Genomic DNA, 17150 nt, shown 5'->3' on the forward strand with positions numbered 1-17150 from the left:
TGACGCGGTTGTTGATGTCGGTGTCAGAAGTCAGCCAGCTCGGAGGACGGTTTAGCAGGTAGGCATGGACAGGCATGAGCAGGCTGTTTTTATACAACCTAATGCGATTAGCTGCACTTGACAGGTAGCAAACTGTAGTATAGATGCTGCGAATGGTTTGGGGATTTCTATACTAAAAAACTTGAGCTACGGGGGTGGTTCGCTGACTGTGTGCAGGCTTTTAGCGCCGGTATCTTGACAAATTGATTCTGGATAACTAGAAACTCGTGAGCAGAATGAATGGAGCCTGTTGTTCACCATTTAAATGAAGACCAGCCTCATCCATAGCCAGTTTTCAGAGTTACTAAATGCCTTGGAGAGTTGACAGCTAACCTGACTTAGCAACTTATATGTTAGCCTAGCCGGTAATAAGGATAGTATATTTAGCTTAACCTCACAGGAAATTGTTTCTCATAGTGCGGTTCGTTACTCCAGTTATCTAACCTAAAAACTGGCGATTTAGCAGCCATAGTATGTAATATCGGGGAAGTTACACCTGTTGCTATTCTTGAGCGGTTACATCCTGCCCTGGGGATAAAATAAATCATTCATAAGTGTTGACAACAATCCTACAGTAGACCTGTGGTAGAGCAAACCGAGCTGCCAAAGAGGGCAGAGCTAAAAATATTTTCATGTGCTGCCAAAACCTGTTTTCTGTTATCAGTTAGAGTTCATAGAAACTGTGCTGTGGATTGTGTCATTCCTCCCTAAGCTCCCTTGTTTTCTCGCAGGTGACAATGTCCTTCTTTAGCCGGCTGTTGGACACTGTCTCCTCTGTGTCAACCCTCTTCACCAACCCATACCGGGTCCGGGATGTGCCGCTCTCTGAGTATGGAGGAGGAGGCAAAGTCTTGTTGAAGGAGGAGGGACGCATGGTCCTGTACAGAAACACCCAGTGCCAGTCATGGGACTGTCTGCTTATGTGTCCTGAGACGCCGACTGTGGTTCTGAGGTCAGTATTGATCACATACATCACAGAGTGGGACAGTGGTGTTATATGGGTCATTTGCTGCGTCACTGAACTAGGTGTAAATGTTCAGATGTTAGCTGAAATGATCACAAGTGTGTTTTTAAGATGCATGTATTTGGTTGTCTGTGATGTTATGACATTATTTGTTTCCTGTTTTTAGTCCATAACATATCATTGATTTAGATTTGACCACTATTGACCAACACTATCACTCTACAAGGGAGCGTAACTAAATCAAAGTCCTTTACCTCGAATGAATCAGTGTAATCAGTCATTCAGCCATAGATCTGAAAAGCTAGCTTAAGTAACAAAGCTGTTATGCTTTTACAGTTTTTACGGTCAGAAAACAACAAAATATGCAATTTCTTGGGAGGTTGCCAAACTTTTGCATACAACTGCAATGTTGTCTACAATATTCTTACTTATCTTATCCTTTGGCAGCCATTTGACATTGTAACCACTGTACTCTGAACCAGGCTGTTTCAGGTGGCATCAGAGGAAGATGCCATGAACTGGTTTCCTCAGTTTGCCCTCAAGCTACGCCCGTTCTATGAGACACTTTCTCTGAAAGCTGAAACCACCCAGCCAATTGTTGACTGCATTCGCAACCACCCGGACTGGAGCTCTGCCCACATTGCTGTGGAGACAGGCCTGAGAGAGTGTCTCAAACATAACTATGTCCAGAGGTAAGACAGGATGTGTTGATCTTTATTCATGTGGCTTTGGTATGGTTGTGACGAGGACAGCAACTAATAATTATTTTCAATATCAATTAATCTTCCAATTAACTGTCTAATCTATGAACAGTCAGAAAAATTATGTCTACATATCTCTCGTCCTAACAGTCCAAAAACAAAAGACATTCACTTTACAGTAATATAAAACAGAGAAAATATGTCCTCCATGTTTGAGAGAGGACAACCAGTGAATTATAATAATGAATTGTTTCAGCACAGGCTCTTGCTCAGGGAAAGTTTGCCAGTGGATAAGTGCATCAATAAACAGTGGAAAGAAGAGAGGATTAGCCTCTAATGCTTTTCTACAGAAGCATTAATTGTGAGACAGTCAGTATGAGAGTTCCAGCTAAATGCAAACAATGCAACAAACACGACTGACTACTTCTAATTGCTTGATGTTAACAGAGCTTTAAAACCCGTGTGGTTATTTTGAAGGTTCTAGCCCATTAGCTACAAAGGACATTACTCCTTCCATTTTCCAAATAATTTCACTTTTGGATTGATTTGTTCTTTCCCACCCATCACAATATAAACATTTAATAGCTACATTTATTGTCAAAATTAAACAAAAAGCATCAGACACTGATTCTAAAATTCACAGTACTTATAAGTAGTGTTGTTGGGAAATTTAATCAGAAAGATTATGAGTAACATGAGCATCATGAAAGCGAAATTCAAAGCAAAGTTCGATCTTATCTTGCATTTCAAAGCTTGCAGTTTTGCTTACAAGTTTAAGAACCAGGATGCTGGACTTAAATGCACAAACAAGAAAGAACTTGGCCAAAAATTCAAAAGGCTTTCAGGCTGGGTTTCACACAGTACTGATATGATTAGAAAAAGATGGCTGCTTGACAGGAAGGAAATTATTTTAACATCTGCTTTATACTTAAATGCTAAATAAATTAAATGCCTTAAGCTTGCAAAACTACCAGTATGATCCTACAATACACACAGCTGCACTTTAAAGTTTTAAATCCTCACAAAATAAAGGTGAAGAATCAGTAATCCATGCCACTCTGAAATCGAGCTGTCATCTTTCTGTCTCCAGTCAGATCAACACTCGGGATGCATCTGGTCAGACGCCGCTGCATCTAGCATGTGAGCGTGGCGACGCGGTGTGTGTGAAGGAACTGCTGGAGGAAAGCCAGGCTCGCACTGACATCAAAGACCGCAACGGAGAGACGCCCATGCACTGCGCCGCCAAGCAGGACTCTCTTGCCATCATCCAGGTGAGCGCAAGTGAAGTCTCAGTTTAATGTGTAAAGGTTGTCCTGTAACTCTTTTACCTGTTCAGCAGGTTTAATGTTTCACTGAAATCAGGTTTGGTGGAAAACAATGAATCAGTCTCCATCCATCCATCAAACTTAAAGCGGCACTTTTTGGAATGATTTTACCACCATGTTTCATTGGTTTTAAAATTCAGCTGATTGACGGGTGTTTTAAGAAATTATTAACCAGTCACATCCTCTAAAGTGCATATTAGCATGATTTTCCCTCCTTCCACCATGCTCTCTTCATACAGGTCCTGTGCTCGCGGCTGTGCACGGGGGTTGATGAGCTGAACAGCAGCGGGGAAACCCCACTCCACGTGGCCTGCCGCTTGGGACGTGTCGAGGCTGTCAAAGCTCTGTTGGATGGTGGGGCCAAGTGTGATGTTCCTGGCAGCATTGGCTACCCCATCCACAGTGCCATGAAGTACAGCGAGAAGGGGTGAGTAGGGTAAAGTGAGGATGAAGATTTACAACGTAGTGGTCTTCTCTCTTCTGCTGTCTGTGGTTTAACGGCTGATAATGTTGAAGCATTTCAGATTAATGTGTCTTAAACCTCATGCGCTGTCCAGCATGAATTACTTAAATTTTTCTGTATAGCATCCCTGGAACTGGAAGGGTGTGCATATTTTCCTCAATGACACTAAAGAGCTTATGGTGTTGAAGTAACACTTTCCCCGGTTACCCTGCTGAGCTGCCTTTATTATAAATAGCCCTGGACATGCAATATGCCTTCAGTATGTATCTCGTATTGGGAAATAATGTTGGGTAGGGAAGCTGTAGAGGTTGTTAAAACGTTGTTTTCCCCAGAGTAAGGACAGTGCTTTTAAGGAATGAAAGGCTTTGTGCAAAACTGAAACAAACTTTAGAGCCTTTTAAAAGGGTAACAAAAATTGTCGGTGTAAAAGATAAAAACAGGGGGGACTCTGTGCAATATGTTTTAGAGATAATACATAGTAAATTTCCCTCTTTAAATCTGTGTTTGCCCGTCAGCTGTGTGGACGAGATCCTCAAAGCAGACCCAGGCCAGCTCCACGCTGAGGACTCCATATACGGAGGGACGCCGCTCCACTGGTCCAAAACTGCTGAGGTGAAAAATATTACTTTATCCATAATGAGCTGTTCAAATGACACATTTGCATTCTAGTGGTATGCACCCAGAGGAGCGAACATGTTGAAGCTTTGATGAAATTTTGATGGATGTTTGACTGTTGATGACCTCTGTGAGCAAACATTTGGAGATTGAGCAACACAGAGAAACCTTTAATCCTTCTCAAATTTGTGGCACAGCTCTCTGCCAGTGATGATTGCATGTAACTGGTGTTGCTCCGGGAGCCCTAGTCTCTCAAACCAAGACATCAGTGTTTGGAATTGGAAATGTGTCAAGAGGAGTTTATAAAGACTAAATTAATGTTTGCTGTTTAAAAAAAAAAAAAAAAAGAAAATCTTGGTCTCTCTGTTTCAGATGTGTCGTATTCTACTGGAGCATGGCTGTGAAGTGAACTACCTCAGTAAGACTGGGGAGAGCGCCCTCCACATATTAACCAAGAAGGGTCGCTTTGAGGCAGCCATGGTCTTGCTCACCCATGGAGCAAACGCCAACCTGAAGGGCCAGGATGGGAACACAGCCCTTCACCTCGCAATGAAGGTGTGTGTATAAGATAAATGTCTCAATTTTCAGGTGAAAACTATGATCTCCTACTGATAATCAAAATGTTCATGACATGGTTAAGAAATGTCCAGGACTGATTTTGCAAGTGGTTGCAACGCGGTATTAGCAACAGGGAAAAAACACAAAAAGATTACAGTTTTAAAATGCCAGGGACTTTGGAAATCAGGTTGCATCACACATACATACATAACTTTTACAGATCTGGTTCTCTGCAGTGACAAACACACTCACACTACAAGATATTCTCTCTCACTTCGCCATAGAAAAGCTAAATTACAACACTCTTTCAATGTATTAAACTTCACAGACTGATGTTATCTTAAAGAATATTTTTGTCATACTGCTGTGGAAATGCATACTTGTTTTGAAAAAAATATTCGGTTATATTACATCATTTGTGTGACACTGTGCTCATCAGATGGACCACATGGAGCTGATCAAAGCTCTGATTGTGTTCGGTGCTGATGTGGAGATCCACAATGACCTGGGAGAAACTCCTGGACTGATCGCTGCACGCACCAGCAAAGGTAATGAGACAGAGGTACTCTGGGGGGGAAGAGATGAGAGGTACTGTGGCAACGAGGGTGTACAGAGGTTAAATTAGGAAAATAAAAGCCTCTGAGTTTGGATAGTGGAATGCAGTGATAAATTTGTAGAACCTGAGCCTCATCTAACAAGCCTGTGTGATCTAGTTTGAAGTCATGTAGTCTAATTTAAAAGCATATGTTCTGCTGTAGATGATAAAGCCTTTGCATGAAAATGACTGGGTATGTAGTGAGTGATTTTTGAGAAAAAAATCTACCCATAATGTTGTTTTACAGCTCCTGCAACTAATAAATTTTTTTGTGAGTGGTTAAATGATAAAAAAAAGCTTTCAGCATGTCTTTTTTTAAATGTGCAGTAAACAGAATTTAGCTGCCATGTGGTGTAAGATGAGACTATTAATTCCCAGAGAGTGATTCTCACATGCAAAATTCACATTACATTTGACAGCAAACAGTCTAAAGAGGTAGGCAGCAGATAAAGAACTATATAAGAAACAAACTCACTTGCTGGGCCCTAAATTATGCTGAAGAGCAAAAATGTATCTGCTGTAATTTAAATTTTTCTCTGCTACTCACATGTTCACCTTCTCAGCAGTAGAGGGCAATGCAAGCGAACTGCTTTTGAAAATATCTCAGTTACCAAGGCTCAAAATCTTAGACCTTCATCATTATAGCATCAACACTTCAGAAACTGAGTTTTCACATTGTCAGTGATTAAAAGTGATTAATTTCAGAGTAATTTCAAAGTTAACTGTATCGACTGTCACGTGGTGAGAAAACGACCATTGTTACTCCTGAGTTTGATTATTGTTTCTAAGGTAATTGTCTGAGCACATTTGTCGTTTGCACATAGAGATGATTGCGTACGAAAGCACCCACTTGATTCTCTGAAGCAGAAATGGTGGTAAATCGAATTTGCTGATAGTTATTGATTTTGAAAATGCATGATGATTGCTAACATCCTGCTCATGTTCTTGCTGTCTTTCTCTTCCTCTCTCTCTCTCTCTCTCTCTCTCTGTTAACTATCAATCTCTCTCTCTCTCTGCTTTTTGTGGTGTGTGCATGTCTAACATATTGACTTGCTTGCGGGTGTGTGTTTGTGTTAACATGAAAGGTTCTAATAGAAAGATACTGCTGGACATGCTGTGTAGTGTAGGGGTCCAGCGTTGTCTCCCTCCCTCCCCCGGCAGTCCTCCCCCCATCTCCTACAAGGCCAAGCCTCACAGCATAGGTAACACCACCATCCCTGACCTTTACCTCCCCTTCACTGTTCTCTGTCTCAGACTTTCTTCAGTTTAAATGTTCTCCCTTTGAGTCATGAAGGAACCATATATACTGGGAAGCTATTTTATATTTTCCAATTTTTATATTTATTACTGTATATTTTACAGTTTGGAAATTGAGCTAATTTTTTTCATCCATTGCAACTTGTTTTTTCTACTGATTGAGAATCATCTTCAACATGAAAGATGGCATTTAGTATTCTATCTTGTTCCAAAGATTATAAAGTTTTTAATTTGTCATATTTAAGTGCTTTAGGAAAATATGAAAGTATGACTGAAGAAAATTGCATTATAAGAAAGACGTTTGTATTAAAACTCCCATGTGGCTTGTAGAAAACCCAGTGACTACTTTCCTTTTCCATCATTTTCCTGTCAATATTGACCGAGCGTACTGGTATCATACAAATAGCTGTTGTGATTGGCTGACAGGGTTTGAGGACATCATGTATGTGGGAGCTGCAATTGGTGCAATGAGCAAAGGCACATCTGAGGTGGACGGCCCCAAAATGGAGAAGAAGTGAGTAAAGGACTGTACGAATATTTTTAGGAGGGAACAGGGGCTTTCTGTTTGCTGAGGGCAGCGTATTCTGTATATTTTGGGTGAGCAGGGGAGGTTTGTTTAAATTTCTCTTCTCAGACTAATATTGTATTTAACTAGTCTGTTTTTTATTTGTTGTAAAAATCAAAAAGATTGTTTTCGTACACCACAGGTTCCAAAAGTGCCTTCGGTTGCAAAAAGAAGACGTCGATCCACTCTCATATCAGGGCTTTATTTTCCCCATCAGAATCAAACAGTGGTTAATATTAATTAACATCAGGCTATAAAATCATGTAATCTAACTGATATTATTTGGAATCTGAGGGGGTGAATCCATAAATACCAGTCATAGAGCTGGCACGTGTCTGGTTCACTCATTGTGGCTGTAATAAACTTTTATTTAGCGGCTCTTTATTTAAATATGAGAGAGACCGTATATTCTCTGTTTTGTTGCAGATATTATTGCAGATTTGGAGACAACAAATGGAAGGAAAGCGATTAGGTGCTCTAATTTATTTCTCCCCTCCTGCAGGATGGACAGGCTGCTGTGTCTGGATGGTGGAGGTATTAAGGGTCTGGTGTTGATCCAGATGCTGATCGCTCTGGAGAAAGCGGCCGGTCGACCCACCAGAGAGCTCTTTGACTGGGTCGCTGGCACGAGCACTGGGGGCATCCTGGCCCTTGCTATAATCCACGGTTTGTGTGTTTCCTTTTACTCTTCACATTGTTTTTATAACACAGCATCTAAACAATAATGACATTTTTTTTAATATTTAGGTAAGTCCATGGAGTACCTGCGCTGCTTATACTTTAGGATGAAGGAACAGGTGTTCAAGGGGTCACGGCCCTACGAATCAGCACCGCTGGAAGACTTTCTGAAAAAAGAGTTTGGAGAGAACACGAAGATGACAGACGTCCGATACCCCAGGTAACTGTTCTTGTCAAAACATGTCCACTGGGCAGCAGGCAGAAAAGTGTATAGAAGTGCTAGAGAAAAAAATGCAAACAGGATCCTCTCCTCAGACATACTCACCAGCAAATGGTGAAATACTCTGTCAGCTTGTTGATAGAAGGCAGCACTACGGTACCACAAGAAAATATGCAAATATAAAGCGCAGCACACTCCTCTTCACCGTCTAACAATGACCCTTTTCTCTGTCCTCTCACTTGTTTTTTTTTTCTGTACAGGGTGATGGTGACCAGTGTTCTGGCAGACCGACATCCAGGCGAGCTGCACATCTTCAGGAACTATAACCCTCCCTCCGTCAACAGAGAACCCCCATACGCCACCACTGCCACTTTCCAGCCCCTCACCATCCCACAAGGTGATTCAGAAACGGCCATTTGTGTTTGTTTGCCAGCTGCACTCGTCCTGAAATGTTGTATTGGAGGGATGGTGGAGTGCATCGTTACTACCAGTAGATGGCGTCAAAGCAAGCAGTCTTTAAATCCTGCACTTGGTGACTTTAAATTCTCAACAGTAAAACTGGGTCTGAATTCAGGAAATCAAACCAGATAAGAAAAGTTCTGGGTGAATGCAAAACCCACGTCTGGGTTTATATGTCACCGAATCCATGAGCAAGCTTAGTTGTGCTGTGTTGTTTGAATGCCAGCCATGTTGTTGTTCCAGGATGGGAGGATGAGGATGTGTTGATAGTAGGATACACAGAGGAGCCACCCAGAAAGCGTAGGAAGGTGACAGATGAAGGTGTGTGGACGCATGCACGTGTCTCAGAGTGAGAGACTGTAAGCATTCAGTTACAGTTTCAACACGTCACAATTTAAAATGTGTCCATGTTTTAATGTGATCTTATGCAGAGTACATACCGTTGAAGATTTTTAACGGCACAGCAGCAGAGAAAAAACTGCTTCAGTGCTTGAGCCCCTCTCTCCATGAATGAATGTGTTTGTTTTCTGTTGTGCTGTTTGTCTTTATATCAGAACAACTTGTGTGGCGAGCTGCCCGCTCCAGCGGCGCCGCTCCCACCTACTTCCGACCAATGGGCCGCTTTCTGGACGGAGGCCTGCTGGCCAATAACCCGACACTGGACGCCATGTCAGAAATCCATCAGTACAACAAAGCCTTAAAAGCAGAGGTAGGCAAACTGGATAGCTGCATTTTATTTGTATTTCTGCCCCACTAACCCATATGGATTTGTAAAGTATATATTTTTCATGAGGTCATTTATTTATGTGTCTCCTCCCTTTTTGACTCTTCTTACCCTCCTGCCTTTCAGGGCCACGGGGAGGAAATCAAGAAGCTGGGTATAGTGGTCTCCCTTGGTACAGGTAAGCCACTTCATTCTGTCTGATCATAACAAACATGGTATTTGAATGAATCTGAATGTCTCAACTCAAGGCTGCTGTGTGAATCTGAATGTGTTGTGTATCCATAATCAGTTTGTACTATGCTCATATTTTAGTTTTCATTATGTCAATGTACATAATTCATGTGTAAGCATATGTGTATGTGTGTATTTACATATGTTTATATCTTAATTGGAAAAATAGGGACTTTTATCATTAGTAATTTGTGGTTTTTCAGATACAGATACACCTGCACTGTGAGATGAAGTGTCCTGGCAAAGAGTATTTAGACTTTAATGTACTTTATACCCAATGATGCATCCACGAGCGTGAAGTGATGGACTCTTTTTATGCAAGGTTCCCTATATGGCCCCGAATTCACACACTTTTTTGCAATGGGAGGCACGAGTGTGAATGACATCCCTATGTTAAATTAAACATAGGACATTGTGAATAACTATCTTGAGGTCACCGTCTATGAGCAAAGTCGCACTGTTTGTACACTTGCGTTGTAAACGTGCTCCTGTGTTTCTCCCCCAGGTAAACCCCCCCAGGTGGTGGTGAGCTCTGTGGATGTTTTCCGGCCCTCCAATCCTCTGGAGCTGGCTAAGAGCTTTGTTGGAGCAAAGGAGCTGGGCAAGATGCTGGTGGACTGCGTGAGTACAGCTACAGCAGCTGCTTCAATCCGGCTGCTGGACTCCTGACCATTAATTCATACTGCCCCATCAATATTTTTTTTCTATTTTTTTCTGTTCACACAGTCAGAGATGTGTATTTTTTTTTTTTTTTTGCAGCCTTTTAATCTTCATCATATCTTGGACATGTCTCTAGTTCTAAAAATGTGTCTCTCTAACCGAACAGTGTACAGACTCTGATGGCTGTGCAGTGGACAGGGCCAGAGCCTGGTGTGAAATGACCGACACCATCTACCACAGGTCTGCTGACTATGAAACTGCTATGTTCTTTTTTTAAACTCCTACCTCTCTGTTCTCTCTCTTTAAGTCTATATATGATTCATCCTGACGTCAACTGTTTTTCTGACCAGATATTGCTATCACTCCGTCTCATCTTTGGCTCGCTTCTCTTTCTCACATGCTGTCACACTTTCCATTGCTGTGTTTAAAATAATTAAGACGTGTTGCAAGAGCCAGTGTTTACTGACCCAAGCCTGTGAAATCTAGATGGCAAAGAGCAAACATTTAGGCAGCTGATGTTAGTTATGGTGACAAGTAAAAGCAAACTTGAAAATCCACTTCTCTCCCCTGTGCCTATAACTGCAGTTATATCACATCATAGATTAAACTCATACTAGTCATTTCATTCTCAGTGCCTTTAAAATCAGTTTAGCTAGTTATCAGAATCACTTATTTGGAAATTTAAAAGATGAGTATAGAGCTATCCAACTTCTGTTTCCTTTATTCAAACACAATTCTGCGGACTTGCATACAGTTAGTTTTGTTTTTGTTTCCTGTTGTGTTTGTCCCATTTGCAATGACCTGTTATTGTCTATACACTTGAAAGTACTTTAAAACTATTTACAAATCACAGTTTTGTTTTTTTTTTTGTGCAGATTGAGCCCCCAGCTGTCACAGGAAGTGATGCTAGATGAGGTGAGTGATGCAGTCCTGGTGGACATGCTGTGGGAAACCCAGATGTACCTATATGAGAAGAGAGAGATCCTCCAATCCCTGGCAAATGTGCTACTTGGTAACTGAAAGCACAAGAAAATCACAAGGAGAGGTGGTGAAGATGGGACTGGTGCATATATAAGAACAAAGGAGAGACGTGTGAGCGGAGTCGGAGTAGTTGGACGAGGCACAAAGAGGCGTTGGCGTCGTCTTGATGTTTCCTGTTGAACGGCAAGTTATGTAGCATCATGTGACCTTATCACTGACTTTATTATTATCGTGGTTTATCAAGTTAACTGATTCTACAGAAACCAGTGAAGGACAGAGTGTACAGCTTACTTTATTGGGTATGTGAATACAGGGTAAATGGGAGAGCAAGTATTATGTAACATATCAAATGAAAAGTAGCACACACACGAATTGTGGCACGATGTGCTAACTGTGGTTTTTACCCCTCTTCAGCAGAGTAACATTCAAAATCTGAATGTTTGTGATAAAACTAAAACAGTCCTCATCATTCTTCCTTCACGTTCCTCTTTTTTTTAACCCAAGTAGCTACAAAGACACTCACCATACAGACATTCTCCATGTGGCAGTATTAACAAAGGGGTACCACTGCAAAGTTTGCATTACACTGTAGCACTCGGATGTTGGTGATGAGTAAAATGTTCTGCCTTATGTGTCTGGAACCCAAAATTTGTACTGTTTCCTTTCTTATCTCCATACTGCATTTTAATGCCTTTGTATGTTATTTATACTGACTTTAAACACAGTATTTAACCTCAAAGCCACTGATAACTTTCACTCAGTGTTACATCCTCCTGGTAAACTGTAAACGGGTCTTAGGCACATATTTAACATGGACTGGAAATTATTGAATTATCAGTGTACTTGAAAGACAAAGAAACAAAATACTCACTGACTACTGAGTACACACTTGCACAAAGTAAAACTTGAGGCAACGAATAATTTCTTATGCTTTTTGTATCTGAATTAATTACTGAAGTGTATACTGGTATGGTAATAAAATATATGAATATTTACCTAATATGTATCCATGACTGATTTGTAACCCCCCCCCCCCCCCCCCCCCCCAAAAAAAAAAGTCAAAGCACAACTATAAGATAAGTGAGTCAGCTTTATTTAAGGGTTCTCTCCATAGTCCCTCTGTAAAGAAAAGGGTCACCTGCAAGCTAAAATCAAAACACAGGTGTAGCTTTGTATAACTTACTCTACTTAGTTGACAGGTGCTTTAATGCAGGGACTGATGTTAAAGTACAACCTTTCAACACTGATGTTGTGTTTGCAGAAACAAATGAGCAAAAACAAAATCTGTTGTAGTAAGAAGAGATGACATTAATGTTTTTTTGTAAATACTACAACATGTGACACATATGAATGAACTTCTAATTTTATGGTTAAAAAAACAAGCTAGGCTTTCACATATCATGGTTTTGTGCTCATAAAAATGTAGAACGTCTAGAATCAAAAACAATATATAGAACCCTAACATCACCAGTAACAAATTCAGGCCTTCTTCAGTCGTTGTTGTGTTACTAACTGCTGGCTCTTAACGACAAAACAAAACTTCGCAAAACAAGTTGTTCTGCATTTCTTGCTTAACAACAAAGGAGTTTAGCACCACTTTTTTTGTCAAGTGTCAAACAAAATGACTCATTTACAGTAAGCTGCTGTAGATAGGCTGCAGTTCTTACATGTAAGTGCAGTGCAGACGAGATGAAGAGTTTTCAAGTTCTTTACACCTCAGAGACAGGTGTGTTTTTACATTCATTTAAGTTGCTGTATTATGTGTTGTAGAAATTTTTAGAGGACCACTGACTGCCCATCAGGACAGAATGGATTAGGAAGGTAATTTCACTATGAGGCTCTCGATCTTAAACTGCTTTCAGAATCTTAGGTAACCTGTTAAGTGTCATGGAAATCAAGGCAGTGGCATATTCAGTCAACATGAGTGTAGGAAGTCTTTTTTGAATGATAATTATGACTCAATGACTGTAATAATAGGATGTGCTTACTCAGGGGCTGTTCTGGGTCTAAAGTTGACAACAGCATAGGGGGTGTGTTCTTGTTCTTTGGTCTGACGTGGCTGGACCACGGAGTAGGTAGGCTCTGTGTGATCCTTAGAAAAGCAGACACTGCTGTAGTGAAGGTCGTCCTGTTCTGTTGGTTGAGCTGAGATGTCGTCATACAAAGGACCAGGGCTTAGCTGATGGAGAGACAAGAGAAATAATATTATTTTGCATTACAGTGGATTTAAAGTTTTAGGTGATTCTCCTAAACAAAGCAATTTAAAATGATTCCGGTCAGAGCCCAGTTAGTACCTGGGACAACTCTTTGATACCTTAGAAGAATTAATCCAAAATATTTTTATTAATAAAATAAAAAACTAACTTGGGCAGAGAAAATAAGTGTAAGAAGAAGATATTTTGCACTGACATTTCAAATTATAGGAGCCATGGATCTTATGGGACAATATATTTCTGTGTCATTAGAATAAGTGTTTAGTTAAGAGATAAACACCACAGCATTAAACAGCATTTAAAACATTAAACATGGTGTGTGGAACATAATGGCAGGATTTTAGTGACAAAGAAAATCATAACATTATTTGTTGGCTGTTGTTGGAAACTGCTGTTCTGAGGGATGAGCATAATTTTTCTCATATAACAGAACTGTTCACATTTTTTTTCTTTACCTGCTCCATGTTGTCTGAGGTTACAGTTCTATGAGACTGGCTGGAAGTCCTCTTTCTTCTGGTCAGTGAAATGAGAGAGTATAAAAATGAATGAGTGATGTGTGGTTAGTGTGTGAAAGTCATTGTTCTGAAACAGAGCACAGCGATGCTCACCTAATCCACAGGAAGGCAGTGATGGGTATTATAACCAGGAGAACAGCAACAACTCCTGTGATTACTGGTGTCCAGCTTCTTTCAGTACTGTTGAACTGACTGTTCACTACAGTGAGGATTTTTCCACCAGATCTAATTTGAGTATTGTTAACAGCACAGGAGTAGTTTCCTTGATCCTGATGTCTGACTGGGTCTAGAACCAGGTATTTGCTGTGGTTCCCTGGCAGAGTCTGATTGTTCAACTGCCAAATGTAGATTGTGTTGTTAGTCAGAGGACAGCTGGTGATGCAGGTCAGTGTGACTCTCTGGCCCTTTGTCACCTCTGCAGGACTTATCTTCAGTTTCAGATCTGAAAGATGGTCAGATTGGTCAGAAACTGTAGGAGAGATAAATCTGATTTGAGTTTTTTTCCGTGAATCATGAATCAGCCTGTAATGCTCTTGTGTAGAAATTGTATAGTCTGCTGGTAGTACATTGAGCCAACAATGCACTAAAGAAAATATGCACATATTTTAATCTAAATACTCACTCGTGACAACCAAAGTCACTCCATGAAATTCAGACTGTTTCTCTACTTCGTCCTTTGTTTGGAGACTGAATATGTATTCTGCTGAGTCATTCTTCTTCAGCTTGTTGATTGTCAGGATGTGATGGTTCTTCTCATTGTAAAACACTCGATTTGAAGACTTTTTCGGTTCAGCGGCCATCAGCAGCAGTTCAGCAGCCTTCTTAGCACTTCTCGTTCTCTTATACCAAACTTGAGACCCTGGCTGCTTATTGTCAGAACATGAGTATTCACTTGAAATGTTCACTGAAGAACTTTGAAGAACACAGATCCTCCTGTTGATATATTTCACTGTGCAGCAGGGCTTCTCCTCAATACCTGAAATATATATATAAAATACTGAGTCACGTGAGAAGATGAGACAAACAATAATACAGCAGAGTGTCACCAACAACACTGAGCGAGACAGATTTAACAAGACATTCGATTAATGACACCGACACCACTGACTACAGTTTAAAAATGACAATCAAGTTGAATTGACATCTGTTGACAGTCTCCAAAACAAAAAGTCAAAAAATGTCAAACATCAAATGTCTTATTTTGAATGTTTGTACTTACAGACTTCCTCAGAGAGCAAATCCTCGTGGCCTTTTACAGCACAGGAGAAGCTGTCAGGAGAGGAGCTGCTAACTGGAGACTTTAGCTCCGTCTCTTGTCTGTTCTTGTACCATCTATAGGCGGATTGAGAATCAGTCAGAGGACAGCTGGTGTTACAGGTCAGTGTTTCTTCACCCTGTGCTGCAGGCATCTTTTGAACTTGCACTTCTGTTGGGAAAGGACAAAAAAAGCAAAAAAAAAAGAAGAAAGAATTGATGTTCATCTAGTTACTGATCAAAGAACAGAGTAAAAATTGGAGGAAAACACAAATATATGTTTTAACACAAACAATTTTCTGTTGTGAAACGCTGTAATTTTCTATTGTGGAAATATTATTTCACAGGAATGTGAAGTATGGAGATGGGAGTGTGCTTGTGTGTATGTGTTTGTGAAACTTAACCTCTGGGATATGTGATGGAGCAGGGCTCTTTCACTGATGTCTTGTTAGAAGAACACATTCTCCCTTTAGCGTAGGTCACAGTAAAGCAGGTCGCTGTGACAGAATCTGCATGAAAAGAAATGAGTCTCTGTGTTTTTATTGGTAACCATAATCACAGAATTTTGTCAGTTGTATAATTTAAGGCACCGGTGAAATTATTCTGAAAAGTCAAACAAGTTTAGCCACAAATTTCATGATATTGAGCTACATGTTCTCACTCACCCACTGAGACTTCAGGGGCTCTGAGATCCTCGTAGCCTTTGATAGCGCAGGAGTATTTGACGTCTTCCTCACTGCTGACCAGCTCTTGGTACCAGGGAGACCAGTTATTATAGAGAAACTCTCTGTTCTTGTACCAGATGTAGGCTTCAGGGTTTTCAGTCAGAGGACAGCTGGTGCTACACATGAGTGTGACTTTCTGTCCCTCTGTGGTGGGAATCACCTTTACCTGCAGGTCTGGGATTATGGTGTATAAGGTTAGTGTTTATATACCGATGTTACTTATAAGGTATTGAATAACTGACAGCCAGTGTACCTGCAACTTGGAGCTTAGTTCCTTTGGACCAGCAGTTTTCTGGTGTGTTTGTATTCTCTTGGCAGCAGTAAACATTTTCATCGCTCTCTCTCAGATTCTTGATTGTCAGAGTGAAGTTACCGTCTTCAGACATGTTGTATATCACACGCTTTCCACCTGCAGAGAGCTCTTTCTGAACATGCTTGGAGCCATTCCGGCGTACAGTGTACCATTTCATGCTTGAAGTGGGACGTTTGGCTGAGCAGTTCAGAGCCACCGATGAGCCTCGTAAGGCACAGGTTCTGTTTACTCGTCCCTGAACCCCTTTAACCAAGAAACATTTGGTCAGAATTACAGTTTTTATAAAATTGCTAATAGATAAATAATGGATTAATGCTGATTGTATGATTTTGTTCATTTCACAATTAATTAATATTAATAAATAGTCATTCATACCTGAGATATACAGGATAAAACCCATAAACACACATCCAGCTTCTGCCCGCAACATGTTTGTTGTAGTCCTCAGCTTCTAAAAGTCAGAAAGTTAATGTTATGTTTGTTTTTGTTTTTTGTCTTCTCACCGATGAAAGGCTGAAGACAGAATGGGCTGTTGCCTTATGTGAGGGCAGTTTTCAGACACACCACACGCAGATCTGGTATGAGAAGTTCACTTCCTTCCTCAATAATACGCTTAGTAAAGAAGTAGTTGTAGTAATGTTTTCTCAGTCTGTGTTTTATCACATTTATTGTTGGCATTCTTTTCAGTTTTTACATAGTGACTTATAGTGTCTTCCTGCAACATGTACCACAGGTGAACTGCATTATATTTTTATCATGGTTATTATTATTAGATTATTATTATGTCTCTGATCTTTTAATTAACAACATCACATATAAATTATTACATATTTTTGACAGTAACAGTTTTTCAAAAACTCTTTTACACTTTCAGCTGCAAATCATTTGGGAAATAACACAACATGAAATACACTAGAAACAGGCACAAATTACTGCAGTGAGCATATTTCAGAAAGATATCTGTCCTATAGATCTGGTGTGGTCAAAGAGTGAGACAGCCAAAAATAGCTGTGTTCCTTCTAAGTGCCACGTCATTACAAAGTGTGCGCACATATAAATTTGATTTACAAAGCAGTTTATTTATTTTTGGAAACT

General features: G+C 40.4%; 2 protein-coding genes across 5 annotated transcripts; one reads left to right on the plus strand and one right to left on the minus strand.

Moving 5' to 3' along the window:
- Window positions 1–12035, plus strand: pla2g6 (phospholipase A2, group VI (cytosolic, calcium-independent)). Of its 4 annotated transcripts, XM_041036828.1 has the most exons (19): window positions 1–58; window positions 771–991; window positions 1486–1695; window positions 2795–2975; window positions 3269–3456; window positions 4008–4104; window positions 4480–4662; window positions 5105–5213; window positions 6346–6462; window positions 6944–7031; window positions 7585–7748; window positions 7830–7980; window positions 8241–8377; window positions 8683–8760; window positions 8994–9148; window positions 9290–9341; window positions 9900–10015; window positions 10221–10294; window positions 10930–12035. In XM_041036828.1, the coding sequence occupies exons 2-19, from the start codon at window positions 777–779 to the stop codon at window positions 11072–11074; spliced, it is 2460 nt and encodes an 819-aa protein (XP_040892762.1). In that variant the 5' UTR covers window positions 1–58; window positions 771–776; the 3' UTR covers window positions 11075–12035. The 4 variants fall into 4 exon arrangements, with proteins under 4 accessions (XP_040892762.1, XP_040892763.1, XP_040892764.1 ...); XM_041036829.1 differs by lacking the exon at window positions 8683–8760; XM_041036830.1 differs by lacking the exon at window positions 6346–6462.
- A 75-nt stretch (window positions 12036–12110) lies between these two features.
- Window positions 12111–16570, minus strand: LOC121180788 (carcinoembryonic antigen-related cell adhesion molecule 1-like). The gene is made up of 9 exons (XM_041036435.1): window positions 16431–16570; window positions 15996–16298; window positions 15683–15916; window positions 15422–15526; window positions 14983–15189; window positions 14386–14739; window positions 13857–14205; window positions 13704–13761; window positions 12111–13214 (listed from the first exon to the last, which is right to left on the minus strand). The coding sequence occupies exons 1-9, from the start codon at window positions 16483–16485 to the stop codon at window positions 13020–13022; spliced, it is 1860 nt and encodes a 619-aa protein (XP_040892369.1). The 5' UTR covers window positions 16486–16570; the 3' UTR covers window positions 12111–13019.
- Window positions 16571–17150: the final 580 nt, after the last annotated feature.

This window comes from Toxotes jaculatrix, chromosome 4, assembly GCF_017976425.1.
Source record: "Toxotes jaculatrix isolate fToxJac2 chromosome 4, fToxJac2.pri, whole genome shotgun sequence".
Classification (NCBI taxonomy): Eukaryota; Metazoa; Chordata; class Actinopteri; family Toxotidae; genus Toxotes; species Toxotes jaculatrix.